At 41.4% G+C, this 18,351-nt stretch overlaps 1 protein-coding gene across 2 annotated transcripts in view; it reads left to right on the top strand.

Moving 5' to 3' along the window:
• rnf44 (ring finger protein 44) overlaps positions 1-18,351 on the top strand; it is a 143,230-nt gene that overhangs the window by 86,523 nt on the left and 38,356 nt on the right. For both annotated transcript variants that reach the window (XM_055643064.1, XM_055643063.1), the window contains exon 3: positions 16,893-17,086. In XM_055643064.1, coding sequence (XP_055499039.1) covers positions 16,893-17,086 — 194 coding nt within the window. The remainder of the gene's footprint in view (positions 1-16,892; positions 17,087-18,351) is intronic.

The raw sequence follows: 18,351 nt of genomic DNA, 5'->3' as shown, positions 1-18,351 counted from the left end.
CCTAAAAAACCTCCCCCATATCTTCAAACTATGACCCCTTGTTCTGGACTTCCCCAACATCGGGAACAATCTTCCTGCATCTAGCCTGTCCAACCCCTTAAGAATTTTGTAAGTTTCTATAAGATCCCCCCTCAATCTTCTAAATCCAAGCGAGTACATCCTTGCTCATTGCTCAAGATTTCACTCTGCCTGTCCACAACTTTGCCCTTACAATTTTTTCAAATATTTATGAATTTTAACAATACAAATTACACCTATACGGTTAATAATGATGCCAAGTGTTTGGCTCCATTTACACATATTATAAATGAGAGCTTAACGTAGATAAGTCAACTTACCTTGGTGAGCAATCTCTATGCCAATTGGCTATTCAGTTTGGGTACCTGAGTTTATGGCCTTGCTTTAATAACGTGCCATATAAATTTAGACTTGTTCATTTGCATGAACAGCGACATCTATACCTTCGTAAGACCATTGTCTCACCCCAGTCTATCCTCCTTCTCCTTGTTTGCTCCCGTCTGGCAGAAAGTACGGAGGCTTGAAAGCACACATAACCAGACTAGGGAACAGTGACGTCTCCGCTGTTATCAGGCTTCTGCATGGACCTTCCATAAGCTAGTTTACTGCTGATTCACCACTATCTCATTGTGGACATTGGACTTTGTGTACGTAAATGATATGCTACAATGCTGAGAACTATATTCTGCACTCTAAATTCCCCTTTGCTCTATCTATTATATTTGAGTTTAACTTGATTGTAGTCACGTATAGTATATCTGATCTGGATGGGTAGCATGCAAAACAAACTTTTCACTGTACCTCGGTGCACGTGACAATAATAAACCTAAACATCAATGCCGTTGTTTTTGGAGCACTTACTGTGGGGGATTATCGCTCTGTCATGTTGTGTATATTGATTGCAAGCATGACTTAACATTCATTCTCCTATTGATACGACAGGCAACTTCTCCCTCCCCCTTCCCCAAAAGCTGAGGTCTTTTGTGAGCTTGATGGTGTAGAATATATTGTTTTAAAATAAGATTTACACTAATAAAATACAGATATTGCAGGCTGAGGATATTTCTTTCAGTAGACTGAATGCAGGAATATGTGCTTTTACTTGAACTGACAGGTAAAAAGATAATTACAAGATGAGATAAGACTTGCGATCACATATTTCTATTACAGTTCAGTTATCGTATTTATTGAAGCTTTAAACATTAAAGATCACGGCAAATTCAAGGCATTCTATGTCTGTTAGCACAGCAATTACTTTGAGTATCTATGTGCAATTTCTCCAGAGGCTTTCATTTTGATTTTCTTCCACTAGTTTGTGGAAAATGCACTGTTTTTAACTCGTATATTAATTTACACCAGATCATCTTCTATAACCGTTTGCAAATGTGGAGGAAATAGTCCACTGATAGTGAATATTTTTAAGATAGACAAAAAAGCTGGAAAAACTCAGCGGGTGAGGCAACATTTATGGAACGAAGGAATAGGTCGAGACCCTTCTTCAGACTAAATATTTTAAAAATTATTTCTCTCCACCTTTCCTCTTGCTCTCTTCTTCCAATCTTCCCCTCCACTTTCTCTCCATTCTATTTCTCTCCTGTGCTTTTTTTTCCCTCCAAATTTTGTTTTCTTGGTTTGCAAATAACATGGAACAAGCGTGAACAGGTGATCGATGGTCAGCATGGATTTGGTGGGCCGAAGGGCCCGCTTCCATGCTGTATCTCTAAACTAATCTCAAGTTGTGGGGTTGAATTCCAGTCTATGCCGTGGCAGGCAAACCTCAAATGGTATAAGGCTTAGATTTGGAGGTGAACAAGAGGAGAACAGAGCCCTTTGAAGTTCATAGAAATGGGGAAGGACAGTTTGAAAATTAGAATGAGATGTTTAAAACTGAGGTGTTGCATAACTGGTAGCCTAATTAGGTCAGCGCTCACCGGTAATATATGAACGGAACCAGGGGCACATCAGCTAAAACTACTGAAAATGTCCCAATCATCAAGAATCATGAGAGTGAATAGCCCAACAGTGTTGCACTATTCTGCAGATAAAAAAGGCATGGAAGAAAGTCGCACCAGCAGATGAGTTGAGGAAGGATGCAGTCGGTCAATGTTAAGGATATGGAAATAGCTGGTTTTACACAGCGCATGGATTGGAGCTTCGATATTCAAAAGTGTAACCAAGGTTGTTAGCAGTCACATCGTAGAAACAATGAACTGCAGATACTGACTTATACCATAGATAGTCACAAAGTGCTGGAGTAACTCAGCGGGACAGGCAGCATCTCTGGAGGAAAAGGATAGCTGAGGTTTCGGGTCCCGTTTCTGCAGAGATGCTGCCTGACCCACTGAGTTCCCCAGCACTTTGTGTCTATCAGCAGTCACGTCTGTTGGGCTCATTTCAAAGTGGTAGTTCTTCAATAGAAAAGCAACACAGGATCTTTTCTTCACGCAACAGACATATCAGTTCCCAGTACATTATCTCACCTGAAAGGCAGCATCCCCTTAGGAAAGCACGGCGACACCTTTCCAGATTACACTGAGGTTTAGAGCACTAAATCTTTTACCTCAAAAAGCTTGAGTACTGCCATTGTATGAAGATGACAATCAACATTCATTGACAAAATGCACGTGGTGCTGTCATTAGACTTGCACAAAGCATGCATATTCTAAATGATCCATCAAGGTTTATTCAATAGTCTGTATGTTTTAATGTTATTACATTTGTTATGATGATTTACTGCTACAAAGGATCAACATATTACAACTCCCAGCACATGGCTTTAATATTGTTTAGCTCAAAATACTTGTCCACTTCCAACCTGGGTTGAGTTGTACGTTGATTATCTCATTTTCATTGTCCAGGTGGATGTAGAGTCACAATTTCACCTCACCTTTTTAAATTTTAATGGCATTCTGACTTCAGTACAAATAAATATTCTGCCCTGCTCTAAGATCACTGTCATGTCTAAAAGGAGCACCCTGCAAAACAGATTGTGAAGTCACTTTATAAAGCTGTCTTATTGTCATGTGCTGCAATCCTTGCTCTCCTCAAAGAAAATAAACAGCATTGCCATCCATGTGGGTGCTGCCTAATGCAACCTAATTCCTTGCTTTCAATCCACTGCCCTGAATTTTTCTCCCCTTCAGGTTTTTATTCAATTAATTTTTGAAAGCTGTTGTTCCGCGCACTTCTACCAGTGGTTCAGTCAGTGCAATCCACCTTGCTTAGTACTTCATATTGCCTTTGGTTCTTTGTTAGATGTCCTAAATCTGCACCCTCTATTTACTTGCTCTTCTATCATCAGGTATGCTTTAATTTTATTTACTCTGTCTAAAATTATGGTTTCTTTGAAAACTTTTTCTGTGGAGATCATCCCTGGCTTATTATATTTCTGCGCAGAGTTGATGTTCTGCACCAGGGCACTGCTTTTTTTTTTTTAAACTTAGTCTTTTGTTCTGAAAGTTTACGGTGAGATATGTTCAAGTTGAAGTAGCATTGCTGTTGTGTTTGCACAGATTGTAATTTCAATAATGGAACTCCAGCCACTACAGAAGTGAGATATATGGCACATCCGTGCTTCTGCACGAATATAACCACAATCTTACCAAACCCTACTGCAGAAGTGGGAGTTTCTTCACGCCAACTTTTCTTCAGTACTCTTAGTGAATTTGTCCACCTGAGCCGACTATAGTTAGAGAATAGAGAATATTTCCTTTTATATCAGTTCATACGTCACAGGGGCACAATTAAGCCATTTGGCCCATGACGTCTGCTCCACCATTCAATCATGGCTGATCTATCTTTCCCTCTCAACCCCATTCGCCTGCCTTCTCCCAATAAACCTTGCTAATTGGGAATCTGTCGATCTGCCTTAAATTCACAAATGATGGCCTCCACAGCCGTCTGTGGCAAGGAATGTCACAGATTCACCAGCCTCTGACTGAAAAAAAAGTCCTCATCTCCTTTGGAAAGGTATATCCTTGTATTCTAAGGCTGTGCTCCCAGGTCCTTGACTCTCCCACTAGAGCAAACATCCTCTCCTTATCCACTCTATCCAGTCCTTTCACTATTTGGTAAGTTTCAATGAGATCCCTCTTCACCCATCTAAACTCCAGCGAATACAGGCCCAGTCCCATCAAACGCTCATCATACGTTAAATCAAATCATCCTCTAGATCATTTTCATAAATCTCCTCTGGACACTGTCGTTCAAGATGGCAGCGAAGGCCGACAAGTTGGTGGTGGTAGGCACAAAATGCTGGAGTAACTCAGCGGGTGAGGCAACATCCATGGAGAGAAGGAATGGGTCGAGACTCTTCTTCAGACTGATGTCAGGGGAGATGGAGGGACAGAGATAGAATGTAGTCGGAGACAGTAAGACTGGTGGGAGAACTGGGAAGGGAAGGGGATGGGGAGAGGGAAAGCAAGGGCTATTTGAAGTTAGAGAAGTCAATGTTCATACTGCTGGGGTGTAAGCTACCCAAGTGAAATATGAGGTGCAGTTCGTCCACTTTGCGCTGGGCCTCACTTGTTAGTGGTGATTATTACCTCAGTATTTTTTAACTAGGGAAAGGCTGGCAAATGTCTGGGGCTGAACCAGAAGTGAAAAACTACCTCGCTGTTTGAGTCATTGCTGCTTAAGAAGGAACTGCAGATGCTGGAAAAATCGAAGGTACACAAAAATGCTGGAGAAACTCAGCGGGTGCAGCAGCATCTATGGAGTGAAGGAGATAGGCAACATTTCGGGCCGAAACCCTTCTTCAGACATTGCTGTTAGCCGCTTAAGGAGAGCCAAAGACCTTAGTTATTTTATGCATCAGTATTTTAGAACGTTTTCCTCAAGACAGTTTGTGAGGTTGTATCCTTGGATTTTAGAAGACTTGACATGATTGAAGTCTAAAGATACAAGTGCGAATGGAAGTTTATTTTTAACTAGTTACATACAGTATACCAGCTACTGTGACACTTTAGATCATTTGCAACAAATTTCAACTTTTTTGAAGAGCAAGTGAAAGAATATCTAGCAGGGACCACTAAATTGAATACTGATCATTTGCAGAAATTGGTTATTTCTGGTGATTGTCTTCAAGGTTCTTGTTGTGTCTGCTGTGCTGCTGGTTCTAAAATCTCATTGACCAATATCTCGGGTGAAAAAGTGTTTTACCTGCAGTGATAAATAATACTGTTACAGCAATTGTGTGACACGTCTTCCAAGGTGCATGGTCTTGAAAAGAACATTGTGAATAATTGAAGATGCTATTCCAGGCCCGTGTATTTTTTTTGTTCTGCAGCGCAACCATCAAGCTTACTTAGGAATTGAGGTACAAGGAAGTGAGAAGAATTGATATGACATTACAATGCAAACGCTCCCATTCCCAAGTTTATGTTCCTGGTTAACAGCACTTCTAATTTTACAGGTAGAAAGTAATAAAATGCAATAGCAGTCAGTACTGCTTCAAAGTAAAAAATGACTCTGTAGCTTTATTATTATGAACGTGTCTCACTATTCAAATAAAATATGTGATTCATGCTCTCTGTGTTTTGCCATAAACTATTTATGTACTCCGTGCGTTTGTGAACAACTCGTAGAAATAAGCATTAAGTTAATTTTTTTTAAAGCTGGTAATTTTCTACGGTGGAACATTTTGCTGATCTGCACTCTTGTTACATCAGCGAACTGATCCCAGGACTTAAGTGATGCCTTATTCTTATAACACATTATGATGTACTTGAACTCAAACAGATGGGGTAAAAAATCCTCTTGAATTGCAGAATTATGCAGAGATTTTCCTTCCACTTGCAATTAGCTGTATTCTGTGTGACCGTGTGAGAGGTTTCTGTTGACGCAATTAAAATAGTGGGATACCTCAAGTCTTATTGAGGAGCAAAAAAAATCTGAGTTCATGGTACTTAATATTTTAATTTTGTTTAACAACCATATAACAATTACAGCATGGAAACAGGCCATCTCGGCCCTACATGCCGAACAATTTTTTTTTCCCCTTAGTCCCACCTGCCTGCACTCGTACCATAACCCTCCATTCCCTTCTCATCCATATGCCTATCAACAAAACCATTCTTCCAGCTTTCTTTCTCCCCACCCCTGCAATCAGTCTGAAGAAGGGTCCCGACCCCGTAACGTCACCTATTCATGTTCTCCAGGGATGCTGCCTGACCCACTGAGCTACTCCAGCATTTTGAGCCTTCCCTTGGTAAACCAGCATCTGCTGTTCCTTATTCCTATACTGTGCTCTCCCTTGTTTAGACAGAAGTGTGCTTTTTTTAAATGTTTTTTTTAACAGAAGTCAGGCACTGAATGTAAACTGCTCAAACCATATTTGCAATCAATTACTGTATTATGCATCACTAATACATATTCACATATCGCTAATCATGACTGAATGCGCTACTAATAGAGTCATTGAAGAGGTTAACATTAAAAACCTGATCAGATCAGGATATTCAGCAAGTCAAGCAGCATCTATGTAAAGAGAAACATCTCATATTAGTGAAACAGTACCCAGTGAACTTTCATGAGGATGGTTCTAATGCTGCCTTATCAATGCAGGGGTTTTCAGCATTTCCTGTTTATAATTCCAAATTCCAGTATTTCTATTTGTCTTTAAACTTATTTTTGACATAACTGCTTGATTGTAATCATGTATAGTCTTTCAGCTGACTGGTTAGCATGCTCCAAACAGCTTTGCACTGTGCCTCGCCCTGTTTCGATGAATTGCATTCGTCGAAACAGGGCGGATCACGTGAAGGTTGCAATCTCCCACCCCGCCAAGTTAATCCAATCTCCTTCATCTGCACATGATCCATATTCCTCCATTCCCTGTATGTATGATATGATTTGCCTGGATAGCATGAAAACAAAGCTTTTAACCTGTCACTCTACTAAACAACGTACCTCGGTGACTGCCAATCACCCCCCCCCCCGGACACTTATTATTTATTATTATTTATTTTATTTTTTTAAATATTCAAATCGTTTGCTATGTCGCTCTTCAAGGGAGATGCTAAATGCATTTCGTTGTCTCTGTACTGTACACTGACAATGACAATTAAAATTGAATCTGAATCTGAATCTAACTATATCTCGGTGAACGTGACGACAATAAATCAATATTACTAATAAACTTATACCAGCAAACGTCTGTGTTCTCTTGGACCACAACCCCGGCTGGAAATAAGCTGAGTTATCTGTTCAGTTTTGAAGATTATAGAAACAATATTAATGTAGGTGTGTGCGTGTTCGCACACATGCACACAACGTTACAATGGACTGCATGTTGCATTTACATTATAATCAATTTTATCAAAGCCTTTTGAGATGTTTCCCTGGCCTTCAGTAAAAGTAGTAGAAGCCACCTCTTATGGGTGGAAAGACCCTTGAAGTGCATGTGGCAGCAGTGGTCAAGCCTATGTCGTTATCTACTGCCGTGACAATTACTCTGGCTGCTTTTCTAGCACATGATTTATAGAGGCTGAGGCTGAGGCTGTGACTAAGAAGCAGATGAACTGACAGCCTGTGACAGCATTGCTTTCGCTGTGCTGCTGACACTCCCATGTGACTCATCATTTTCACTGATCCACTGCGGTGGCGCAGACAGAGGACAGGTAATACTTTGAAAAGCCCCATACAACTGCAGAGATGGGCTCTGTTCATAGGCATTTAGTTGCCATCAAGACTGCAACATTTGGCAGGAAGAGCCCTATTGTGAGGGCCAGGTGCAGTGTCACACCAAGTGCATCTACGCACTAAGGTTGATTGCAAAGGGCTAATACTCTGTGTGAAAATACCACATGGACTATAAATCTCCTTGTGTTTTTGGTAATGTTAGTGAAACTCCTTCGCTGAGTTTTACTATTCTTGTTAGTGTTTCTGTAATCTTCGTTGTTTTTTGACACCCCTGCTTCAGACTATTTAGTCGCCCAAACTCTATATTCTGGTAACAGCAAAAATTGACAGCTGAAAATTGGATGCCATTTCAAAAGCACTTTATTTTGCTGTAAATTACTTTAGGATGTTTTAGGGTGGTATAAGGCTCAATATAAATTATTTGGGATTGGAGCAACTAACTGCAACACATTGTTAATAAGCTTGCTCTCTTTATCCTGACAAGGTGCAAGGCCCATGTCACCAGGAACAGCTGTAATGGGAGAGCGCAGGTTGGATTCTTCCGTCTGAGAGGGAAGAACAAAGGGGATCAAAGGACGATAATAACATTGCCTCCAGCGTGGGTACTCGAGGGAAACGATATTCTGGCCACCTGTAGTGCTGCAGACTTTCCCTCTGAGGGAATGGTGTTAGCAGTGTAGGAATCTGCTTGTGGCTCCCCTCTCCCAGCCCTCTGAATGATGGCACCGTGAATGACGAAACTTCTTTTAAGGGGTTTCACCACGAGCAAACAGCACAGATGTTAATAGGAGATGCGTGTTAAGGTACATTCTGTACTTTTATCCATTTTTACTTAGTGTATATCCTGAGTAAGTCATCACAAAATCTCAAAGGCCCTCCTGTGATAGTTGGCTGGGACCTCTCCACTCAACCAATCTGGAGCCAACTGGTTGTGTCCCGAGTCCACGCCGACCATCAATCACCCACACACCTGTTTTATGTTATCCCACTTTTGCACACTATACATTATGAGCAATTTACAGAAGCTAATTAATCTACCAAATTGCATGTATTTGGAATGTTGGACGAAACCGGAGCACCCCGGCAAAAATCCACTCGGTCACAGGGAGAATGTGCAAACAGCACCCAAGGTCAGGAATTCTCCCGCTGCACCCCTGTGCTGTGATATTTCCTTTAAAGAAATAGTCTTAAATAGCCATATTAACTCCAACAATGATCAAGATCCTGGATCAACCATTTGTTGAAATTGTTTCTGGAAGTTTAGAACTTGCCTTTCAAATTCAGGCTTGTCCTTGTTCTATTTACCTGGATAAAGTAAAATCACTTGTCCTACTCCCCATGATTCACTAGTTTTAATAATCCTAACAATAGATGACTAAGTGAGAACCTGGTCAATTTGCTTAATTGCTTCTCTTCAATTAGTTGTTTCATCGTTACAACTATTTTGATTATTCTTCCAATTTTTTCAATATTTGCAGTTTCCTTATTTTGCATAGTGATAGCCAGAACTGTGTATCAAGTTCATTTGCTTCAATGATTCTTAAAGTAGGCAGGATTACCTCACTTTGCACTTGCTAATGATATATTTCATCCCAGTATCTGATTTGATTTACACAGTGCCGCTCAACATGGAACAATACAGGTTAGAAACAAGGGCTTCGGCCCACAATGTCCATGCCAAATTTGATGCCAAGTTAAACTAATCTCTTCTGCCTACACACGATTCATATCCCTCCAATTCCTGCATGTCCATATGAGTATCCAAATCCCTTTGAAATGCCACTGCCAAATCCACCATCACCCCTGGCGGCATATTCGGGCACCCATCTTCAGAAGAAGGGTTTTGGCCCAAAACGTTGCCTATTTCCTTCGCTCCATAGATGCTGCTGCACCCGCTGAGTTTCTCCTGCTTTTTTGTGTACCCTCTCCTTATAGCTAATGCCTTGTAATCCAGGCAGTATTGTGATACTCCATTGGGGGTTATGATATTTTCAAATATTGACAATTGGGACCTTTCCATATCTGTCGCTTTCCATAGATAATTGTCCTTCAATTTAATAAAAAGCTATTTCTTTGGAGTTGTGTGTTTGCAAATAATGAAAGTGCAAGATAAGATTCTTACCTTGGTAACTCTGGTCATTGAACATTTATTGATGGGGTCCAAACGCTAAATGCGTGACAACCATCGGGAAGAAGGCACAGGAACCTCTTCCTGTTGGCAACGATAATGTTTCCCAGGGCGCTTCCTGCTGTATCCCTGTCCTAAAATGAATTGGATTATTTGACAACCGCCAATGCTACGTCGTTGAAAAACTTACAACCCAGTCTTCTGGCCATTTTGGAGCTCTCGTGATGAGCTGTGGCCTTGTGAATGTAGCCATGCTGCACCTTTGGTTCTTGACTGTTTTTATGTTGCATCATTGTGCATCATATGCAAATCAAATGTTGCTGTGGCCCAAAACAAATGCTGAGCCAATAAAGAGTTGGGTTAGAAGACGGACACAAAGTACTGGAATAACTCGGCGGATAAGGCAGCATCTCTGGAGAAAAAGGACCAGTGACGTTTCGGTTTGGAACTTGACTGCACACCTGACTCCTTGTTTTGATTAAGGAGTTGATGTGGTCTTTCCAGATGCAATCAATAATTTACAGTCAAAGTCCCTAGACTTGCTTTGAGGTGAACCACGAATGTGCATGCAAGTACATAATGTTTGGTTTCATTATTTATATCACTGCTGATGCTGAATCATTGAAAGAATGCAGACGTGTTGCTGTCGTCACTCGTGCTGTTGAGAATGCCTAGAACTAGATTTAACCCTTTGGGTGTTTTGAGTATCTCTTAAAATAATCCTAAATTGATTTTGAAATCCACTCCAAATATCCCTGATGTTAAATCCGATAACAATCTGCAATATAAGCAGTAAGTAAACAATTCCAGTAGTTTATTTTTCTAATTGAATTCTTCATTAAAAGCTTGCACAAACTTAAGTGCTCTCCATTTGCTGCTAATGTGGCATTATGTAATTATAGGATATCCTCTGGAGTAGGATAAACCTTTGCATTTAAAAAAATTAATTTAAGTATTTTACCATTACTTCCATCTGACAGTAGTTTCTTGCATGGTTTGAAGGAATTGTTAGATCATGGATTGTTAGAAATATAAAGCCCATCATGTCTGCCTGTTAGCCGTAAGAATGTAAATGTAAAATATTTTCAAGGCAGATGCAATCCGATTCCTAGTGACTGAGGCTCTGTACCACAGAACTGATTCCAATTACTCGAGGCCATGAGGTGGCAGTTCGGAGAAATAAAAAAAATGTTGCACGGATGCACCATATAATGCTCTATTTTTAAAAGAACTGACATTTTCTTGTGCTTACACCCTGCTCTGATCAGCAAAAATGTACCAAAAATAATGTTTTTGTTGCAGCTAACATACGAGTTTAATTTATTGAACGTATACATTTTCACACTTGAACACACATCACATACATGAAGATGCTTCTTGACACAAACCTTTTTTTTAAGCAATTCCACTAACATGCAGGAATTTCCTTTACTTCTTGCCTGAGAACAGAGAGCCTGGTATATGATGTGGAAAATGGTAACGGAGTTAAGATAACAGAAAAATGTAGCTCTTAACTTCTAGTGGTCAGAGTTGTATACTTCCCCAACATCAACATGAGCAGGAACCTGTTGATAAGTGGACAAGCACACTAAAGTTTAAAAAGCAACGTAAATTGTCAGGGAAGTATTTGACACCAAATTGGCTTGAAACGTTAATAGGAAAATAGTTACATAAATGCCTGCAAGGGTTCCACAGTAATAGAAGAAGTCTGAAGAAGGGTCTCGATCCGAAACGTCACCATTCCTTCTCTCTAGAGATGCTGACATCCCGCTGAGTTACTCCAGCTGTTTATGTCAATCCACATTAATAGAAGTTAGACTATGCTTTAATGGAAACTCGCCCTAAATTTAAAGTATTGTTGTTCCATATAATTAAAAGTGTGATTCAATATAAACATATATTTGAAAACATGCAAGGTACAATGTTGAAAAATGATTTTGAGTTCAACAAGTATGCAGTACCAAGCAGGTGCCAGTAGTGGTGAGAATAAGAATTAGTTGTGCTTTCAGTAAAAATAATTGGTAAGCATAGGTACATTACTACAGGAAATATCGGTAATTATTATCAGTGATGAGTATGAGCTGCTTTCCATTCTAGTGTTGAAAATAAATTGGGAATAGAACTGAGTCGGAGATTAACGTGGAAATTGCTGATGACGTTTGCATCTTGATAATTAAAGTACCGTTTTAATGCCATGTAAATGCATATTCTGAACTTAGTCACCGAATCAGCTTTTGGCCTATTGAATCCACAAACGGCTATTTACACAGATCTAATTTCACTTTCCCCCACGTTCCCATCAACTTCCTCCAGATTCTACCACGTCGCCAGACCCATAGTATACAGCAGCCTACTTACTTGCAACCTGCCCGGAATCTGGAGGTGTGAGGAAACCCATGCAGCGGTGGAAAGCCACATGACCCAGCGGGATGGGTAAACTCCATGCAGACATTACGGAGGTCAGGTTGCCCCCCCCCCCCCCCCAAGTTACCAGAACTGTGAGGCAGCAGCTCTTCTAGCTGCAGCACGAGCCAACCTCAAATTTTCTTTGAATGAAGTAAAGGCTTAAGAAATAAAAGCAGGGGTGGTGTATTCAATTCTACAAACTAGCCCCACCATTCCTAGTCTGTTATCTTTTTAGTTTAGTTAGAGATACAGTGTGGAAACGGGCCCCCGCACATTAACACTCTCCTACACACACTAGGAACAATTTTCAATTTTACCAAAGCCAATTAACCTACAAACCTTCACATCTTTGGAGTGTGGGAGGAACTCGGTGCTTCCGGAGAAAACCCACGCAGGTCACGGGAAGAACGTACAAACTCTGTACAGACAGCATCCATAGTCGGGATTGAATCCGAGTTTCTGGCGCTGTAAGGCAGCAACTCTACTGCTGTGCCACCCATACAGTCAACCACTCTCCATCGCAACTTAGTTTGAATATTCCAAAAATTTGGTTGAGATTTGAACTTGATATGATGGAGGAGGAGGCCATTCAGTGTATCACAACCTTGCCAGCAGAGCAGTCCCATATGTTCCTCTTATTTCCTTGTAAACTGTTGTCTTTCATAAATGCTGGGGTTTTATTTGCTGCTTGCCTACACTAGGGGTAATATAAAGCAGCAATTACCCTTTCAGTGTATCCTTGGGACATGGGAGGAAACCAGCACACTTGGGGCAAGCACAGACAGTCACAAGGAGAACATGTAAACTACTCCCAGAGAGCATGCAAGGTCAGGGTCACACCCAGGTTGCTGGAGCTGTAAGGCAGCAGCAGTAACCTCGATGCCTCGTCATCACAGCCAGGGGAAATGCCATCCCTTCATTTTAACTCTTTGAAAAATGGTGTGTTTCAATGAAATTTTGTCTCATTCTTCTAAACCAGGGGGGTGGGCAACCTACGCCCCCCCGGGACCAATACGGCCCGTAACCCAAAATCATCAGACCCGCAGACTTCCGTCATCCCCGGTACCTGGAATGTTTAAGAAAGAACTGCAGATGCTGGAAAAATCGATGGTAGAAAAAAATGCTGGAGTGAGTTTCCCCGGCATTTTTTTTGTGCCTCCGGTACTTGGAAGGTGATTTGATTGTACAGCATCCTGCACCAAGCCACCGGCATGGCCGCGCACCTTCTGTGTCTGGGCTTCACTGTCGGGATCAGGGTTGTCAGTAGGCCGGGGACAAGTTGAGTGTGATATTTGAGCTCAGTGCTCTGGGTGGCGTCCTCAAAGGGGCGGGATCTATATGAACACATGATTTGATGCCTGCCATCCGGGGCGGGGACGTGTGTACACGTGATAGATATGACCCGCCATCCGCTCACAGACATATGTCCTGGCCCCTTGGCAGAAAAGGTTGCTGATCCTTGTTCTAAACCCATGAGAAACCCAAAGACCTTAATATCTCTTTACATGACAATCACTGCTCCAATCCCAGGAATTAATCTGGTGAACCTCTGTTCCTTCAGTATGGATTGGTAACAACACTTCCTCCTCATTAACCATCAGCACAGGAGCATCTCAAAGCTGTGTACTCAGCTGCCTGCTCTCTCTCTACCCATGACTGTGTAGCTGGACACAGCCCCAACGCCATGTTTAAATTTGCCAACAACACCGCTGTTTTTGGACGAGTAAAGGATAATGTTATGTCAAAATACAGGAGGGAGATTGATAATCTGATCGAATGGTGCCAGAACAACAATCTTGCACTCAATGTTAGCAAGACCAAGGAGCTGATTGTTGACTTTTGGAGTGAAAAGCCAGGGATCCATAAACCCGTCTTCATCGAAGGGACGGCAGTGGAGAGAGTGAACCGCTTCAAGTTCCTGGCCGTGTACATATCTGAGGATCACTTCTGGGCCCAGCACATTAATGCAATCACAAAGAGAGCTCATCAATGCCGATTGTAGAGATTCGGTATGTCAACAAATATTCTACTGAATTCAAACATTCGTATGGTGGAGAGCATACTGACCGGTTGCATCAGAGCCTGGTTTGACAACTCAAACACCCAGGAACAAAAGAGACTACAGAGGGTGTTAGATGTGGTCCACTCCATCACAGGTACTGATACCCACCATAAAAGGGATCTAAAGGAGGTGCTGCCTTAAAATGGCAGTTAATATCACCAAGGACCCACATTTTTCCACAAATAAAGGGTAATGTTGAGTCAGAACAGGAGGAGCCAGAACAACAATCTAAGAACCACATCATCGTGCCCATGTTTTCAATTTGCTACAATCATTGGGAAGAAGGTACAGGAACTTGAAATCCATGGCCACCAAGTTCAAGAACATCTTCCTCTCTTGAACCACACAACATTAACCTCGGGATCTATGGACTGCCTTTTGTTGTACAACAGGTTTTGGGTTTTTTTTAAACTATTATAGGTAACGTATTACGGTTATTAATTAATTGTATTTGCGATTATATATTATCGTGTTTACAGCCCGTTAACCTGCATCAAGTAAGAAATCCATTGTTCTGTTGTCGGTACATATAACAATTAAACACTCTTGTCTCTTGATATATTTCCTTTAACGGAGGGGTGGGGGGAGACCAGCTGTGTACCAAATAGTTATTTTTCTACTGTCATCAGGCCCATATGAATTAGCAGCATGCCACCTATATTCCTCTATTAAATTCCCCAGCAATAGAGGCAAACAGATATTTTCTTCTTCCTAAATGTTTGGTTTAATATTTAATTTGTAGTGATTTGTGTGCAAGAAGACTTGGATCCTCCTGACCACTAACACCATGGTATTTAAAACACCCTATTTTGAATTGTGAAGACTCATACTAGAATTAGATGACTACTCACTAATCCGCATTGTTCCATTTGCTCTGTCATCGCCCAGTGTGTTAATATGCTCTTCAAGATTCTGCATCCTCCTCTGATCACACTTCCCTTTAACTAAGTATCATTAGTAAATTTGGAGGTATTGCACTTGGCAATCTCATCCAAATGTCCAGTACAAATGTATTTATTATGTCTGTGCTGCAGTTATATCTAGAACAACAGTTCCCTTTTTCATATCAGCCCTTGTACTATATATAAACCCACAGCTGCTGAAGTGAAATTGTGGTTTCACTAAATAAATTGAGTTGGTAGATTAGAAAGAGGTGACATTTTCTTAGTGCTATTAAACCATGGGAAATTATATCTTTGTAGCAGTTATGCAAATTTTGCAGAATCTTGCATTTGAATGTATATTTTTGAATTGTCATTCCTAAAATCTGGCTACTTGTTCAGCTTTCTCTGCAATCTGCACTCCTGCGACATCCTCAAGTCTAGTTTCAATTTCTCTGCTGTACTGTTTTGAAGCATGGTTTATGTTCTTCGCATGTTGTGAGCATTATTGCCAAGATTAGCAACCTCTCTCCCCCCCTCCCCTCTCAATATCAGCACAACTAAGGAAATTGTCATTGACTTCAGGAAGGTGGTTGGAGTACACGCCTCCGTCTGTACCAATGATGCTGATGTGGAGATGATCGAGAGTTTTAAGTTTCTAGGTGTAAATATTACCACTAATTTGTCTTGGGCCAACCCACATTGCAACTAGAGCCAAGAAAGCATGCCAATGTCTGCATCCTCAGGAGGCAAAGAAAATTCATCATGTCTCCAGTGACTCTTTACAAATTTCACCATAGAATGTGATTACAAGACCATAAGACTATTGTGCCCCAGACCACAAGAAATTGCAGAGAGTTTTGAACGCAGCCTAGTCAATCGCACAAACTGGACTTCCTCCTAGTGAATCCATCTATACTGTGGCCTGCTCAAGAAAGCAGCCAATATAATCAAGGACCAAGCACCCTGGTCATACTCACTTCTCCCCACACTTAGTGGGCAAAATATATAAAAGCTTGAAAGCACATACCACCAGTTTAAAGCAACCTCTTCCGCCCTGTTCCTGACCTCTTGGAATGGACCTCTCATGTGCTAAGGACCGCTTCACAATCTACCTTGTTGCAACCTTTGCACTTTTTATTGTCTGCACTTTCTCTGTAACTGTACTAGATTCTGCACTCTTTTTTCTCTTTTGCAGTATCTTATGATCTCATGCATGTTATGATTTGCCTGGATAATATATGCAAAATAATTTTTCACTGTACCTTGGTACCCCTGACAATAATAAACCAATGGCAATATCAATATTTATCTGAATTTGCTATTGTTGCTCACGTTCTTGAACCACAGTAGTCCCTGCAGTAATGCTACTCCTATAATACTCTTGGTATGGTACTCCGGGATTTAGATCTAGTGATAGTGAAGAAGTAACAATACATATCCTAGCTATGTTTTAGTGTTCTTGTGCAACTGTTTTTCTTGCCTTCCTGGGTTGCAAAGTTTGGAAGTATTTATACATCGAACAGTACAGTACAGCACAGGAATGGACCCTTCGGCCCACAATGTTTAGGCTAAACATGATGCCAAGTTAAACTGATTCCATCTGCCTGTACCTGCTTTATTCCCTGCAAAAAGTTCTACAAAAGGTTTTCTCATTTATTGGTGTTAATTTGTTTCCTCCTGTTCATCTGTGCCTTTCCTTAAAGTGCTTGTAGTTCTTGGATTACATTGGCGGTTCTTGTCTTGTTCATTACAGAACAACGAAAGTCCCAGCCCAAAACGTCGGCGTCTGTCTCATCCTGTCCTCGAGATCCAGAGTGCATCTCCTCTCCCGACGCCACCAATGCGACCATGGGAAATAACAGTGAATAGGCGGCCTCCCTCAGCCCCTTTCAACCAGCGACGATTCTCAGGGGAAAGGTGCAACACACCAGCACATCACAGGAGAAGGTAAGTGCTCCATTAGTGATAGACCCCCAGTGTCTTGAGGCATAAACAGTCATTGCAGGGCTAGTTGGTAGTGGGATGGGATAGAAAATGCCATTGCTTTCAATTCCCTGGTCCACACACCCATGCGAGCACGCACACACACACACGCTGTTGTACAGAAATATACTGTTGGAAGAACTCTGTCAGTCAAGCAGCATCAGTAGGAGCAAAGTGATGGTTGCCATATCAAGTCAAGACCCTGTATGAGGACTGGGTGCACGATCTCGACCCAAAATGCCAACCATCCCCTCGCCTCCACAGATGCTGCAGGATCTACTGAGTTCTTCCAGCAGTTTAGTTTTTGCCCCCAGTTTCCAGCATCTGTAGTCCCTTAATACACTCTTTTAGGTTCTTAGTTGTCTTTGTTCTATTTACTTGTTCACTTTACATCACCTCCAAACAGATCAAATTAATAAGCCATCACTGTTCTCTGGCACCTTCACCACTTCAATTCCTTCGCCTCAACTACTCCTTTACAGGCATTGTTTTTGTTCCCTCCACCCCTCCCACTCCCTGCAACATAATGATTAGTACGGGTGTCAGAGGTCATGGGGAGAAGGCAGGAGAATGGGGTTAGGAGGGAGAGATAGATCAGCCATGATTGAATGGTGGAGTAGACTTGATGGGCCGAATGACCTAATTCTACTCCTATCACCCGACCTTGTGCTAAAACACTTAGGTTTCCACAAACAGTTTTGATGGAAGTTCATTAGCCGGTTTCTCCTTCCACAGATGCTACCTGACTTGCTGAGGCTTTTCCAACATTCTCTTTTAATTTATCGCTGGTGAGAATGAAACCGCTGGATTGCTTGTGGGCAGGTAGAAGGATGACAAGTAGAATTCAGTGTGGAGAAGTAGGAAATACAGCACTTGAAGGGTGGGAACAGGCAAGGCAAAAAATAGTTGAACATAGAGAAATGTACAGTGTGGGAGTGTCTTGGAGCGCATTCTCACAGATCCCTGGAAGCAGAATGACGAGTTGATTCAATTAATAATTTGGGGTACTTTTATAAACTGAGCCATATAATGCAAGGTTAGAGAGGTAATGATAGAACATTATGAAACATACATTAGATCTTGCCACCTTCACGTGCACTGGAGAACGAAGGCAGTTTATGACAAATCATAAGAAAAAGAAAATTAGTTCCTTGAGGTCAGAATATTGAGTATAGAAGTTGGGAGGTCATATTGGTTGGCTAAGACATTGGTGTGACCACATTTAGATT

The sequence above is a fragment of the Leucoraja erinacea genome, chromosome 11 (genome assembly GCF_028641065.1).
Source record: "Leucoraja erinacea ecotype New England chromosome 11, Leri_hhj_1, whole genome shotgun sequence".
Classification (NCBI taxonomy): Eukaryota; Metazoa; Chordata; class Chondrichthyes; order Rajiformes; family Rajidae; genus Leucoraja; species Leucoraja erinaceus.
Note: the sequence above shows the minus strand (reverse complement) of the source record. Positions and strands in the feature narration are given on the sequence as shown.